The sequence below is a fragment of the Tarenaya hassleriana genome, unplaced genomic scaffold, assembly GCF_000463585.1.
Source record: "Tarenaya hassleriana unplaced genomic scaffold, ASM46358v1 Cleome62, whole genome shotgun sequence".
NCBI classification, from domain to species: Eukaryota; Viridiplantae; Streptophyta; class Magnoliopsida; order Brassicales; family Cleomaceae; genus Tarenaya; species Tarenaya hassleriana.
Window position 1 is genome coordinate 302,659 of NW_010968712.1, and position 16,014 is coordinate 318,672.

General features: G+C 36.7%; 3 protein-coding genes across 11 annotated transcripts; 2 read left to right on the top strand and 1 right to left on the bottom strand.

Moving 5' to 3' along the window:
• Nucleotides 1-4,547: 4,547 nt before the first annotated feature.
• On the top strand, nt 4,548-9,329 carry LOC104799929. 9 transcript variants are annotated; one of them, XR_769648.2, is made up of 8 exons: nt 4,548-4,803; nt 6,494-6,592; nt 6,921-7,812; nt 8,147-8,200; nt 8,302-8,311; nt 8,400-8,471; nt 8,780-8,924; nt 9,006-9,329. XR_769648.2 is itself a non-coding variant. In XM_010522616.2 (5 exons), the coding sequence occupies exons 2-5, from the start codon at nt 8,165-8,167 to the stop codon at nt 9,246-9,248; spliced, it is 456 nt and encodes a 151-aa protein (XP_010520918.1). In that variant the 5' UTR covers nt 6,887-7,812; nt 8,147-8,164; the 3' UTR covers nt 9,249-9,329. The 9 variants fall into 9 exon arrangements, 1 of the variants encoding a protein (XP_010520918.1); XR_769651.2 differs by having other exon boundaries at nt 8,147-8,193; XR_769649.2 differs by having other exon boundaries at nt 6,921-7,235; nt 7,598-7,812; nt 8,147-8,311.
• Nucleotides 9,330-9,975: 646 nt separating this feature from the next.
• On the bottom strand, nt 9,976-12,838 carry LOC104799931 (protein DETOXIFICATION 18-like). Its single transcript, XM_010522617.2, has 7 exons — nt 12,369-12,838; nt 11,509-12,053; nt 11,322-11,408; nt 11,176-11,232; nt 10,822-11,060; nt 10,499-10,617; nt 9,976-10,348 (listed from the first exon to the last, which is right to left on the bottom strand). Exons 1-7 carry the CDS (start codon nt 12,630-12,632, stop codon nt 10,214-10,216), a joined length of 1,446 nt encoding a protein of 481 aa, XP_010520919.1. The 5' UTR covers nt 12,633-12,838; the 3' UTR covers nt 9,976-10,213.
• A 1,403-nt stretch (nt 12,839-14,241) lies between these two features.
• LOC104799932 lies at nt 14,242-15,646 on the top strand. The gene is made up of 2 exons (XM_010522618.2): nt 14,242-14,394; nt 14,521-15,646. The coding sequence occupies exons 1-2, from the start codon at nt 14,272-14,274 to the stop codon at nt 14,788-14,790; spliced, it is 393 nt and encodes a 130-aa protein (XP_010520920.1). The 5' UTR covers nt 14,242-14,271; the 3' UTR covers nt 14,791-15,646.
• Nucleotides 15,647-16,014: the final 368 nt, after the last annotated feature.

The window sequence follows — 16,014 nt, forward strand, 5'->3', positions numbered from 1 at the left end:
AAGTCTGATGAAGAAGACGACTCGTGGTTTTATATTGCGTTTTGCGACGGAATTTTCCATCGCAATCCGTCACAAAATGAAATTAATTTACGCGCCCAAAATTCAAAAAATTTCGTCGAAAAACGAAACCAAATACATTGCGACGGAATATTCCGTCGCAATCCGTCGCAATTTTTATTTTCCGTCGCAAATCATCTATTTCTTTGTTGTGACAGAATTATCCGTCGCAAACCGTAGCAAATTGCGACGGATTTTGCGACTGTTTGCGATGGATAATTTTTTCCCACATTCTGTCGTAAAATCGTCACATTCCGTCGCAATTTTCTGTGCGACGGAAATTTCCGTCGCAAATTCCGTCGCTATATGCAGGTTTTTTTGTAGTGAACGTTACAACAAAATTAAGCACGAGAAGACGGACAAGCAATAAGCACAAAGAGAAACACTAATATCAACTATAAACACAAGCGGCACAATTAGGCAAGAAGCACCATGGCGACAAACCAACAAAATATTCAACCCGTTTCAATTTTCGACAGACAAAGTTATGAGCTTTGGGCTATCCGAATGAAAACAACATTGATGTTGAAAGAATTATGGGATGTTGTCGAAAATGGGATTCCACCACAATCCACAAAGACGTCAAAAATACCACTGGCTTCACAAGCATCACAAATCGCACAATGGATGGAAAAGAAGACCGAAGACTTAACAACCCTCCAACTATTACAGAATTCTGTTACGAATACGGTTTTCCGAAAGGTGATGAGTGCAACAATATCAAAGGATGTGTGGGTGAAACTAAAAGAAGCATATCAAGACAATGAACGAGCCGTGATCGTGAGGCTATAGTCGTTACACACACAATTTGAGGATATCAAGATGAAAGAGGGAGAGCGTATCCAAGCATATACAGACAAGGTGATTGACATTGCAAATTAGATGAAACAACATGGAGAAATAAAGTCGAGTTATGAAGTCATACGAAAAATATTAAGAATGATGCCAAAGTTTTACGCACCTTTGACATCATTAATGGAGAAGACCAAGGATTTGAGAAACATCAGCATAACAGATCTGGTGGGATCTACCAAAAGAAGAAAAAAATTTAGAAGGAGCTTTTCAACCTCGATCAAAAAGCTTTAAAGGAGGCAAAAAGGGAGAAAGTAAAGGATTTCATAGAAAATCCTATCCAAAGAAAAAGAAATGGTGTGAGCACTGCAAAAAGGATAACCATAATGAGGTGGATCGTTATTACAAGAACAAAAAAGGAAAGTAAATCCAACAATGGAGAAGATCCAAAGACTGCTATAATTGTGAAAAGCCAGGACATTTGGCTCGAGACGGTAGAAGCAATCCTGGACAACAAGCACGAGTCACACAAAAAGACGAGGTACAAGAGCAATTGTTCACAGCTCGAGATGAAGGCATGATAACTAAGGTGAAGACACATGGTTGATTGATAGTGAATGTACCAATCATATGTCCAATGATGCTCGGTACTTTAAAAGTATCAACAAGGATATGTCAAAGTTCCTATACGAGTGGATAATGGAGCGGTCATACTAACGGAATGAAAAGACGATATTTTGATGAAGACAAAGAAAGGAACAAAGGTAATTAAGGATGTGTTCTATGTTCTGAAATTGGACAAGAACTTACTCAGCGTCTCACAAATGGTGCAAAATGGGTATGAACTCAACTTCAAAGAAAGTAGTTGTACAATCTGAGATCCAAAATTAAGAATAGAATTTCGAAGTCTCTCTCTCCCGCATCTTGGGCGTCGTCGTTCTTTCTCCCGAGGAGCACCTCGGTTTCTGTTCCCGACCTCTTGATCATGTTCTAGCAGACAGAAGTCCATGAGTGTGGACTAGCTGTAGATAATTTCACCGTTTATGACAAGTCTCTGGATCGAAACAGGTTGGTATATCGATACCTTTATCAATATATGCAAGATATGCTTATTGAGTTTCTTTCATATTATTCCACTGCATGAAACCCGAAATTAGAACCCTAGAAACCGTTATGAACACATGTTTAGGGATCTCCAAAACCCAACAAAACCTTCATTGGATGAGAAAAAAACCAAGCTTGAAGACAAGGCTGAGAAAGGAATACTTATTAGCTATAATAGCCAAAGCAAAGGTTACAATATTTATTTGGTGGAGAAGCAGAAAGTCATCGTCACACGAGATGCTACCTTTGATGAAGGTAAATGTTGGGATTGAAACAAGAACCAGGAATGTGGTAAAACCACCCAAATGACTACACTAGACGTTTTTCTCGAGACTACAACAATTAAACCTATGATATCTACTGAAATTAGAGAATCAAGTGGTTCATAATCCAGAAACACTGAAGAGCACACAAAGGATGGAAGTTCAACACCACCACAAAATCCTAAGACAAGATCTGTGAGTCATTTACTTACCATAACTTCTCGAATATTAGACTACTCAGCAAATGTCATGGAGGCATGTTTTCTCTGTTCGGTTGAGCTAACAACCTTTGAGGATGCTGTAGAATATTCTGAATGGAGAAAGGCAATGGAAGAGGAGATCAACATGATGAAGAAAAATGATACCTGGGAATTGCTGGAGAGACCCGAAGACAAAAAGGCTATCACGGTCAAGTGGATCTACAAGTTCAAGACTGCAGTAGATGGATCCTTACAGAAGTACAAAGCACAATTGGTTGCAAGAGGTTTCAGTCAGAAGTATGGTAAAAATTACATAGAGACTTTTGCTTCTGTATCAAGATATGATACAATCAAGTTGATAGTTGCAACTGCAGCACAAAAAAGTGAAAACTGCATCACATAGATGTAAAGTCTGCATTTCTGAATAGAGATCTTGAAGAAGAAATATTCGTGGAGAAACCTCAAGGATTTGAAATAAAAGGAAAAGAGTGACACGTATTGAAGCTGAAAAAAGCTTTATATGGGTTGGAGCAAGCCCCGAGAGCATGATACATCAAAATTGATGGTTATTTTCTAAGTCAAGGCTTCCAGAGATGTCTGTACGAGGCGGTTGTATATATCCAAAGGTTTGGGGAAGATATATTGATCATTTCACTCTATGTGGATGAGATGATTATAACAGAGAACAATGAAGAAATGATAAGGCAATTCAAAAAGGTAATAATGAATTACTTCGAGATGACAGATCTTGGTAAGTTGGAGTATTTTCTGGGTATGGAGATACATCAAAGTCCTGATAGAGTTTTTTTGTCTCAAGCCAAATATGCAAAAAAGTATTGGAAAAATTCAAGATGATGGATTGTAAGTGTGTCAACACCACATTAAAGCCTCGACGGAAGAAAGTAGAAGAGAATAAACAAGCACATGCTATAGAGTACAGAAGCATAGTGGCTTGTTTATACTATATCTGACGACCACAAGACCCGATCTCATGTTTGTTGCAAGTTATCTCTCAAGATTCATGAGTAAACCTCTGATGACATATTACCAACATGTTAAAAGAGTTTTGAGGTATATCAAAAGGACTATTGATCTCGATTTATATTTCAAACCAGAAAATTCGATATTGTTGCAGGGATATTGTGACAGTTACTGGGTCGGAAGTCAAGAAGACATAAAGAGCACAAACGGCTATGTGTTCAAGCTAGAAAATGCAGTATTTTCTTGGCAGTCTCACAAATAGGACAACTGTAGCAATCAATCAGACAATATGACTACATAATCTACTCTAGAATTTGGGATGCAAGCAAGAAGATAGTACATTGATATTTTGTAACAGTAGCTCAACTATCGCCTTAGAAAAAATCCAGTTCGACACAAAAGGACAAAACACAGTAATCAAATATCACATCATCAGAGAAGGTGAGAATGAAGGAATCATCAAGCTCACCTACTGCAAAAGTGAAGATCAATTGGCTGATATTTTCATAAAGGCGCTACCACCTTCAAGGTTCGATGAATTAAAGAAAAAACTTGGATTAAATAAATAAATAGATCAAGGGAAGTGATAAGATTGATCTATTAATTATGATTAAAAAAATAAAAAAAGCATTAGTGGGTTAGTTGAGTGCATTTTGTGTTGTTTATTTTGTGTGTGTGGTTTGCATTAAAAGAAAAATTAGTGACAATGTGTGATGTGTGTGCATTTATTACATGTCTAAATAGGTATACATGTAGGGTTCTAAACATCACAAACCAAAGAAGAAAAATAAAACAAAAACATTCTCTTCTTCCTTTTCTACATTATTTTCTATATTGATAATTATCTTATTCATTATATATATATATATATACACATACATTTATATATATACACACTACGACAAAAAAAATATAATATTAGAAAATTGATTAAATAAATATTTCAGTTTATATAAGAAGATGTTCGATCATGTCTGTTTTGAAATGCTAATTTATATATATATATATATATATATAGTTATGAGATATATAACTGCAATATAGAAGTAAGCTACTCTTTGCAAGAATAACTTTATTCGTACTCGAGATAACGAGATAAGAAGTGTAAAACCATCATTGAACCCTGAGACAAAACATCATCGAACCAAACCAGAAGCTCTTATCTCCTTCTTTCTCCTTCCATGTCGAGAAGAACAGATCGTCTGTTGAAGAACCTGAATCAGTTCGCCGATGCTTAGTACAAACAATTCTTGGCCCATTACGGGCAACAAGTCATAGACATTCTCGACTTCCCCATCAAACTTGTCCTGTCTCCTTTCGCTCTCGCCTTCGACATCGCTGGTTTTGCTCCTCGCGTTTTCGGCATCCCCGAGTTCATCTCTAAACTATCTTATCTCTCCGTCTTTGTGAGTTTTTCCTCTCGAATTTGATGTCATTTCAATTTATAATCGATTTGTAGCTCTTGGATAACTTCGATTTTGTTGTATTGAGGAACTGTATAGATGGTCTCATTCTGGATTCTGGTGAATGCCCGTTTCTTTCCGAAATTATGATTTTTTTTTTCTCTTTCTACTGTCTTGTTTGATTTTGTATATGGATGGAGAAATGTTGTCACTTGACTCCATTGATTACACATTGGAGGCTGTTGCCACTCTTGGAACTTATGATATTGCATTGGAATTGGGAAAGAAAGTGATTTGTCAAAGGCTGGCCTTTTTTATTATTCCATACATTTTGTTTTGGGATAATCGCATTTAAATACCCGAATTTTTACAAAAATCCCACATAAATACCCGAACTATAAAATTATCATATAAATACATGAACTTTTCATAACTCCCACATAAATACCCAGACTTTTAAATTTTTTTCCAAATCAACCACTCACCCGTTAACGGCGTTAAACGTCACTGTTCACTCGACAAAAAACTGTTGAGTCAGCAATGACTCAGCAAAAAAAACCCGCTGACTCAGCAAAAAGTGCTGACTCATCAAAAAAATATTATTAAATATTCAAATTTTTTATCTACATATATTAAAATTAATATATACATATAAATTCACACATATGTATATAAATATATATTAAAAATTTTTATTTATAATTAATAAAATATATATACACATAACTACAATATATATATATATATATATATATCATTACTAATGCATATATGTTAAAATAAAAATAATTATAATTAAATTTATGTACATACATAATATATGTATTAAAACAATAAATAATTATAACTAACATATATACATATAATATATATATGTTAAAGATAATATTTATATGTATATATATTAGTTATATATACAAAATATACATATACAACTAATATATATAATTATAAATAGTTATATATACAAACCCCTAATTATAATTATATACAAACCCCTAATTAGTTGTATATGTATATTTTGTATATATAACTAACTATAATTATATATATTAGTTGTATATGTATATTTTGTATATATAACTAATATGTATACATATAAATATTATCTTTAACATATATATTATATGTAAATATGTTAGTTATAATTATTGTTTTAATACATATATTATGTATGTACATAAATTTAATTATAATTATTTTTATTTTAACATATATGCATTAGTAATGATATATATATATATATATATATTGTAGTTATGTGTATATATATTTTATTAATTATAAATAATTTTATTTTTAATGTATATATATATTAATTTAAATATATGTAGATAAAAATTTAGATATTTAATAATATTTTTTTGCTGAGTCAGCAATATTTTGCTGAGTCAACAGGTTTTTTGCTGAGTCATTGCCGAGTCATCAATTTTTTTATGAGTGAACAGTAACGTCTAACGACGTTAACGGTAAAGTGGTTGATTTGGAAAAAATTTAAAAGTTTGGGTATTTATGTGGGAGTTATGAAAAGTTCAGGTATTTATATGATAATTTTATAGTTCAGGTATTTATATGGAATTTTTATAAAAGTTCAGGTATTTCGATGCGATTACCCCTTTTGTTTTCAATAAGTTCCTTAAGTGTACACATTGTGTGTGGCCATCTAGTGATAAAAAATGGTTTCCTTTGCCAGGGATTGCAAGACTTGCAATGGATGGCAAGCGTTAAGGTGCACCATGTGCAAAGGAACGGGGAAGGTTCATTATCAAATAAAGGATTACAACTTGAGAAGGTAGTTTAGTCTCATTTTAATCCATCTTATTGGTGCTTAAAGTTCTTTGCTTTCGTGTAAATTTAGTGGCCTGCCATTATCCTGAGTTTTAGGCACTACACTTCTTGTTCCTATGTAAGTCTTCCACCTGTAGTTTCCTAGTAATTATTGTAAATGTTTTAAGCCATTAAAGAAAGACAGAAGGTGATCATTGCTTTGGTGAAATAATGGTATTAGTGTAATAGAAGATCATACCTCTCCACCATCCTCTGTTGGGTTATCTTTTCGAGACATCTCGGTCATATTCTATTCTATTATATCAAATAATCTTCTGTGTCTTTTCTTGTAGTGGAGAGAAGGCGACAGCAAATAGTTGCAGATGCCATTGTTGGGAATAGAGCTGAGTTGGTGCATCTTCCATCATCCATTAACCTTAGCATACCATTGCTTTCAAAAGAATGTCCGACCTGTGATGGAACAATGAGATGCTTTCCCACATCGCATTTATTCCAGAGGCTAATATTTATTTGATTGCATAGCTGATTGTTCACATTAACTTGGTTTGGATGTCGCTGCTACTTCCAAATTTGTATTCACGTTGGCATATGGTAGTTTGGATGTTGTTTTAGAAAAAGTATTTGCCTGCACTTTGAGGATAGGAAAGGTAGTCCATCTTTATCGCATTGTACGCTAATTTATTGTGGAACATCTTTTCATGATGTAGGGTGTGATGAGTTGTCCTGAGTGCAAGAACAAACTGCAAGTCAAAATCTCAACCGATGATATATGTCGTTTGTCTGTCATTACTGTGTATCAGTTTTTTGGGTCATGTCAGCATACACCACATAGATCTATATTGAAATTGGAGGAATAATTATAGTAAATATCGACATCTAGAAAAGGGATGGTATTGATTAGGTATAGTTTCTAGAAATTGTGATCACCAAAGAATATTTTTGGCATAGAACTCTCCTTATGAAATGTTTAATATCTTATATGTGCATTACATATATATTACTGCTGCAGATCATGGAACTTCTATGGAAAGCCTACAATGTGATGAAGAAGATGGATTATCCATATGAGCTCAGCCTTAAGTCCATTTGTGCACTTAATGCATGATATGTTTACCATGTCTTGTAATTTCTCTGGTTGTGTTTTTCTATTTCAGCACATCATCCACAACATGAAAGATCCCATATGATGAAGATGTCAAGCGGAAAATATGGTGGCAATATGAGGTAATTGAGTCTTTCCTTTTCCCACACAGTTTTCTTAGTCATATCTTATTCACCCAGATCCTTTTGATTCTCCGTATCCTGTAATTTTTTACTTGATAGTTTTCTCGAGAGTTAAGATTTAATGTATGGATTAAATGGATTTTTAGTTGTCTGAATCTGACTGCAACCTTCTTGTCAACTATAAGTTGAAGTTCCTAAATCCAATTTGATTAAGGCGGTAACTTTCATGTCAAGCATAACCGGCCTATTGTTGCTTGAAGAAGCTCCGCCATTCCGATAAGGTCATATGAAGACCAATGAATCCAATTTGATTAAGCTTCCGTCTTAATTCCAGGTTCAGAGAATTTCCAGCATGGGCAGCTTGTCGTCAAATTTGAGAAGGTTGCAGGTTATACACTTTGGAATCCAAAATAATGAATCTCAAATTGCTATGGAGTTTTGTTAGACTATAGTAAAGATCATTCCAACTCTGAGGATACTGATATGCAGGACCTTCATGGTATATGATTTTGTTATGCACCACAGAAAACTGCTCATTTCAGCATAAGGCTTCGGTGACATTTATTTTTACTATCTTTTGTGATTAGGAATCTATGCGATATGATCAACTTCAGGATTTGGTGGCTAGGCGAAATCCTGGCTGGGAATGCTTGCAGGAAGTAAGTTTGCCTCTTTATACTAATGGAAGTTTGTTTAGTTTTTACAGTCCAAGTTTTGACATTCAACTAAGGTTGCATACTCATGCCCCCATGGGGATAAGAATCATCATTTAGTTTTGTTGAGATATACCGGATCTTGAAAAATATTACAAGATATATCGTATAATGGAGATCTTATCAAATTTGGAAAATATATATTTAGAAATATTTATTATTATGTCTATTTTACTTATTCAATGTAAGAGTCTCACCTATTTATATGTTATTTTGATTATCAATAAAAATATCATTTCGCAAATTTCTACAAGTTTATCCATTACCGGCATTGATCTCCATGTCCGTGCGCGGGAAGACCTTGTAATAGTGAAAAATGTTCCCTATTACAAAGCAAAGAAAGCATGGGAAGCTGAAGTCATGAACCTCGATGTGCCAACCCGTCCACAGAACTGGGGTGTATGTATTTATTCCTTTCCGTATCTAAAGCTTCGTTCAGACACAAGCTTAGTGCAACGTTAACTGTAGAATATTTAACAGGAGTTGAACCTTCCATTGGATTCTTCTTCTTAGACTGAAGAGGAACTCAAAGACCCTGCAAAACTGTACGAGAAGACTGTTCTTCTCAACGCTCAAAGAGAAATCGCTGACACGATTTTGGATGCACAGTGGAAAACTAAATGGCATCAAGAGAAGGTTAATCTCACATCTCTTATGTCATTCAAGAAAACAAATATACAATTTTTTTGTGAAGATTTGCCCTCCTACTCCGACCATGTTTGAGGTTTTAAACAATATTCTGCCAATGAAAGAGTAGAAAGGAAATGAAAAGATACAACACACCGAGATTTTTTATAGTGATTATTCCTCCATGTTGCACCAAAAATGCAGCAACCTTTTCACCTTGGCACTTTCGGACGGATCTCAATGTGCCCTCTTTCAAATTCAAAATAGGTTCCATTCCTTATGTTTATGTTTTGTAGTTGGAGGAGATATTGGACGAAAAAGTACGACCTTACATGCAAGATTCATTGGTGATAACAAAAAAAAAAAGAATCAGACTTTCAAGAATGCTTGAGTCCTAGCCTCGTGACTGCAAAAGAAAACCTTGTCTTGCCATAACAGTTGGATTTGTTCGATGACGAACTGATTTACTATATTCTCATTAAAACCCTGAACCAACGCATCTATGGTTTAGACAATATAGCAAATCCAGGAATTCTCTCTGGTGTTTACTGGATCGTGACAAGAAGATGGTTGATATGCTTGCATTGATTCTGGCATATGGGTCACAGCCTGTAGGGATCATTATTGATCAGGCCATGGACTTACAAATCCTGATAACAATCATAGATATCATTTCTGTGTTAAACTGATGATATCAAAGTCTATGTACTAAAAACCATACCCACCTAGCCAATGCAGAAGACCCCCAACCCCTAAAAGAAGCACCAACTATCATTTGGTGTTTATCATAAACACACTCTTGGTTTGACCAATTCAATCAATCTTCTGGTTCTGAAAACAAGATCTTTGTTTTCCATTTTTTTTGCCTGAGACAGAGAAACAGGCAAAGGAGATGGGGAGATGGTGGTTCTTCTTACTAGAATCAATCTCAAACAATCTAAAGAATCAAATAGTAAAGAGAGATCGATGCTTCATGATGTAGATCATCCACAGTCTGATCCTCTTTCTCTTCTTTCTTTCTTTTTTATATTTCATGCTTCATTGGTACTAACAATACATAACTAAGCAGAATCTGAAGAAGGTTCCTTATTTCTTGGCACATATGATTCCAATTTAGTCCACTTTCTGCATAATGCAATGAGCAAGAGAGATGCAGATTGACAGACCATCCCGCATACCAATCCCATCCACAAGCCCTGTTTTTCACCAAACAAATTAACATCTCAGAACCAAGATTGCATCAATTTTCGAACTGTTTAGTGAAATTTGAGTTCATCTTTCCAGCTGTTCATACATGGATGTGACAGGCTTTTCGGAATGTTAAGAGTTCGTAGGGAAGTATTTACCTTAGCATACAGTTTCAATCCGAAACTGAAGAGAACTGCCAGTGGAGTTCCAATGAAGTAAAACGTACCCAAATTTGCAAACATGCCTAAATGCTGCCATCCGCAACCTCTAGCCACTCCTGCAGATTCAGAACACTCAGACACATCTTATCAGATCATTGAGACAGATGCAATACGATTCTTTCAGACACAATTTATCAGATTACTGAGACAGATGCAATATGATTCTTTCGATGTGTTAGATTTTTTCTTACATTGCGGATAATCCGATTTTGTAAGAATGCAGAGACCTCTAAGTTTGTAGATATTTCTTGAATTCTTACCTGACAGGACACCTTGGATGGAATCCAGAGTTATGGAAGCCGCGAGAAACGGTGCCATAGTAGCAAACTCCTTGGCGATTTTCGGGTTGTTGCTGAATAATCCAGACCAAGCATTATGCCCGAAAAAGACAGCAAGCACCACACAAAGAGCAAGAAGAACAGAGAGCTTAATCGTCACAAACATGGCCTTCTTTGCTCCCTCTGAATTTCCTGCTCCCAACTCATTAGAAACCCGTGTGCTGCAACAATTACATCTCAACGATGAATCTCCACATTTCAGAGACAAGAAAAGGAATAAGTGGATATGTTCTAACAGACAAGAGATGATGCAGTGTTCTGTTTTTAGGAACTGACCTTGCAGCTGCACTAAGGCCATATGTGAACATGTAGGCAATCGCTTCTGTATTCACGCTGATATATACACGCATTCTCCGTGAGCTACTTTGCTGACAGGACAGAACAGAATTGCGGAAGATGAAAATAGGTTTGAAGGAGCTTACCACATCGCAACCAAAGATGTGGTGATCTCAGGATTCGGCATCAGTCCTGCCAAGAACACGAGAATCTCGAATGCCCAATATTCCAAACTGGAGAAAATACGATAAAGCATTTGTTGAAATACTAACATTGTTCCGAAAATTCTGTTTCATATATGGTAAAAGCCGATAAAGTTTACAGAGCACTTACCATATCATAGCCGCAGAAGAGATGCTCAGTTTCAGGTTTACAAGTACATAATTGAACGACTCTAAGGAAAATCCATTCCATGTATCCTTAAACTTGTCTGAACAGATCAGATAGATTCCGAGCAAAAGGAACGATATCCAGAACGAAATCGACGAGGCCAAGGAAGCTCCTTCGAATCCAAGAGCAGCCATGTGAACCAGGACATACACAATTCCAATATGAATCAGTAAAGGAACCAACGAGAAGAAGATCAATGGCTTCACAACAGACTGTGTCTGAAAAAACCTCAGTATGTTCTGTAAGAACCCATAAGCAAGCAAACCCGGAACTTGGTACTTCATGTAGAGGGCAGCTTGTCGTGAGATAAGAGGATCTTGTCGAAGAAATTTCAGAACTGATTCCGTGAAGATCCAGAAGACAGAGATGATGATGGAGAATAAGAAGGATACGATGCAAGATGATTGCAGATGAATACCCAACATTCTGTAAGTCTTAGCACCATAACCTTGTCCACAAAGCGTCTCGAGTCCACCACTTAACCCGGTCTATATTTTAAAAACACAGTCAAGAACATCAATTATTGAAATGCCCATCTGATATTTTTTTCTCAAAGTTAACATCTTTCTTCTTTGGACGATCAAAGATCGGTAATTTTCGATACTGGGAATCATCAGTTCATATAAAGTTCGAAACTTTTTTATGAATAGACCCGATTCCTCAATTCGCTCGGACAATATAGATTGGTTTATCCATGTGGGTTCAAATTCATCGCTACCTACTAAACCTTAATGTCTCGAAACTACAAATCAACTGAAACGAAAGAACAGAGACAAGGTCGAAGAACGAAGTATCTGTCGTACCATGAAAGCGAAACCGGTGACGGTGGCCCAAGAATTAGCGAGAGTTGCTCCGGCGAGCTCGAGCTGGCCGAGGTGTCCGGCGAACATGACAGAGACCAGAGGGAAGCAATAGTACGAGACATTGATGAGCATCATCGGCAGAGAGAACACGATCTGTCTCTTCGCTTCTCCGACATCGACAAGCTCTCGAACCCATCTCCTCCTAGTCGTAACATCTCGAACTTCAGTTTCCAACAATGGAGATCTTGTCGAAATACCCGACATGGAATCTCCTCTTCTTCGTGGTAAAACCCCCCCTCTGTGTTCTCGTGATCTTACCTTGAGATGGGTTCTGTTCGCTGCAAGGACTTCAAATTTAAGCTTGTCGATTTTGCGGTTTTATTTCTTCTGATTCCTTAGCTGTAATTAGCAGAGACGTACCAAAAACCACTCATGCGATTTCTTCGTGTCAAACGTAACTTTTCTATATCATTGCAGATTGATGTCTTTGTCGACGTATTAAATATATATATATCTATATATATATGGGTTATTCGATGATGCCCACATTCACCTACCCAGCTTGAATTCTCTCACTTGGAAGCTCCAAGTATGAAGCTTTGAATATTAACCTTTGATTAAGGGAAATTTTCCGACAAGTTTTTATGTAGGATGATGTATAACACGAAAGAGAATACATTCTGTATATAAACACCGAGATTAACCATGGAAATTACAGCTTATTTCTTACAAGAATGTGAATAAAACAATCACTCAGCCTTCTCGGGCTTGGGCTCCTTCTTCTCTGGCTTTGCTTCGGCAGCTTTTGGTGCTTTTGGTTTGCCCTTTTTCGGCTTCATGAAATAGAAGCATGAACAACATGGACACTGAAATAAAAACTTCATTCTTCCTCTTCTTCTTCTTCAAGATCTTCTTCTCACTATCACTCTTACACACACATATGATACAGCTTGACGTCACGATAATCTAAGCTTTTGTGTAAAGGTGGAAGAAAGCAAAAAAGGGTTACACTGCTTTTCCTTGGACATTTTTCTAACTTCTTTGTCCTTTTCTTCTCGTGATCATGGTGTTCGGCTTTCTCGGGCCCACCCAATGGAATTGTAGTATTATTATTCACCAACCTACCATAAAATTCTGTGATATTAAATTAAGATAAAATGTTCTTAACCAAAAAAATGCAATTAATATAAAATGTAAATACCAAACTCTCATTCTCAATGCATTGAATATGGTGTTGTCGTTTGGTCCGTGACGACACAAGTTTGGATTGCGTGGGACCCACAGCATGTTTAAGATAATAATGGTAATGAGGTCCAGTTTATTGGTGCATATATGCATTTACGGGCTTTATATACAATAAGAAACAGGCTCACAATTCGACGGTCCGTTTGAAAATTTATTTTTCTTATGAGGTTTTACAAAGAACCAAATAAGAAAAATATAACTATGTATCAGTTATATTAAATTCTAAAAATACTTTTTTTAAGAGAAAAATCTTAAAGAATCGCGGATTTTAGGATAATTATTATATTATACTAATATTAATTCATGATCATGCACTATAAAGGGTATCACGTTGTTTATTTCTAATCGATTTTTTTGAATTTTATATTTTTAAGGAAAATAAAAAAAATTAAAATGAATATGATAATAATTTTTTGAGATTTCTTTTTGTAAATAGAAATTTTGATCTAGACGAAGTTATTTAAGGCAGTGTAATGATCGAATATTCTTTGGAAGACATCTGGCCATGTAGTTTGCATCCCATGACACGTGTCACGCACCAGAAGCGCCACCCTTCCTTCTACGGGACACTAACACAGTGGCGGGACTTCGTGGCGGGTGGAGTCGATATATTCAGATGTTTCCATGTGTGTAGAATAGTAAACCTCTTTGCTCAACAATGGCGGCAGCGATGTTCTTGGCGAAGAGAGGCGTGATTAACATATACAGAGCTTCACCCAGAGAGTACAACAATGGTGTCCGTTTTGTCGGTAGAGCCACCACCTCTCGTTACTTCACCAGCGTACGGTTTTCTCATCATTCTTAATTATATTGGGTATATTCACATGAAATCTCATATGAATTTAGTCGGTCCAAAGATCCGAATATATCTCTGTTGAATGTTGAATATTTTCTGCGAATCCTGCAGGGAAGAGATGACGAGATGCGAGAGTCGTCGTCATCGTCATCATCGTCATCAGAAGAAGAAGAGAGCATGAGCGAGGCGAGAGAAGCGGCGATGGGGACAACGACGGATGGTAAGGCGCCAAATGTATCGGTAAGCTATGCGTCGAATACAACGAAAGAGAGCGGGGACACGGCGGCGGCGACGGCCGGCGGCGGCGAGGAAGGGGCGGAAGAGGATGTTGCGGTGGGCGTGTCAGGAACCATTAGAGGAGAGAACCGATCTTCAGGCTGAGACATTAACAGATCTTTGTTCTTGCTGTTGCTGTAAATGTTCAACACTGTAATACTTTTTTTTTTTCTAACTCGAGTGAGAGTGGAAAGAAGGCACCGAATGATCAGAACAAACAAGTATAAACGACAACATGAACAAGAACTGGCCACAAAGAACGTATGCTAACACCATGACGTGTCCATTCTCGGAGCCACTGTGTAGCTTCTTCTGAACTGTTTCTTCGTCTTGGGATGATAACTGTCAGTGCTCAAGAACTCGTTAGGGCTCGACCGCTGGTTTGGGACACCATCTCTCCCTTCAAGATTCATCGTCTCCGGGTTAAACAAGAGTCGACTCGCCTCGTCCCGATTGACCCCTTAGAGCGTCGAACAAAGAGAGACCGTCGGGCAATTTGATGTCGTTTTCGTCCTCTCCCACCACGTTGATCGCGTCCATTGAGCAATGTAATGTTGGAAGGATTGGACCATTTCCCTCTTCCAAGAACCCGCCAAGTCTGGTGGATGGGAGCTGGGGCCGAGGCTGCTGGCTCGGTACAGTAAACGGTTCGATCGGGACAGATGAAGTCGAGTTAGAAGAGAAGAGCTGGGGGGGGGGGACCGGACTGGTAACTGAGGGACTCGAACGTTTGCCTCGCCATCAGCACGACATGGAGATCTTCCGGTATCTGGGGAATCAAACCACCTCGTATATTGACAACGATGCAAACAAAAAAAAACTGTGCCCGGGTTTCAAAAATTGAAACATGAAAAGACGGTCGAAGGCTTAGTGAAGAAGACTCACATGTTGGAAATACTAAAATCTTAATGGTTCATGTAATTTTGAGTTTTGGAATTCAATATGATATTGTGTTGAATTTTATGGGTGTTTATGGTTATCCCTCTCTCCTTACCCTATAAATAGTGGACATATGTTTCACATTTTTCATCTATCAGAAAAATTATCATCAAAGTAAAGGTGAAAGGAGAGAAAAACTGATTTACCGACTTGTTCTTCAAAGTCATTCCGCTGCAATATGGATTCAGGTATATTTCATATACGATATATACTATCTTATTAAGTTTGTGTGAATTATGTAATACCGTATCCAGTTTTGGTGAGTTTTCATAAAGTTATCGAAAACCATCAATATAAAGTTTTACATTTGGTATCAGAGCATGTGTTTTGGTGTTATCATAACTCATCGATTAAAGTTTCGAAATTGTAGTATATTTCGAAAATTATGAA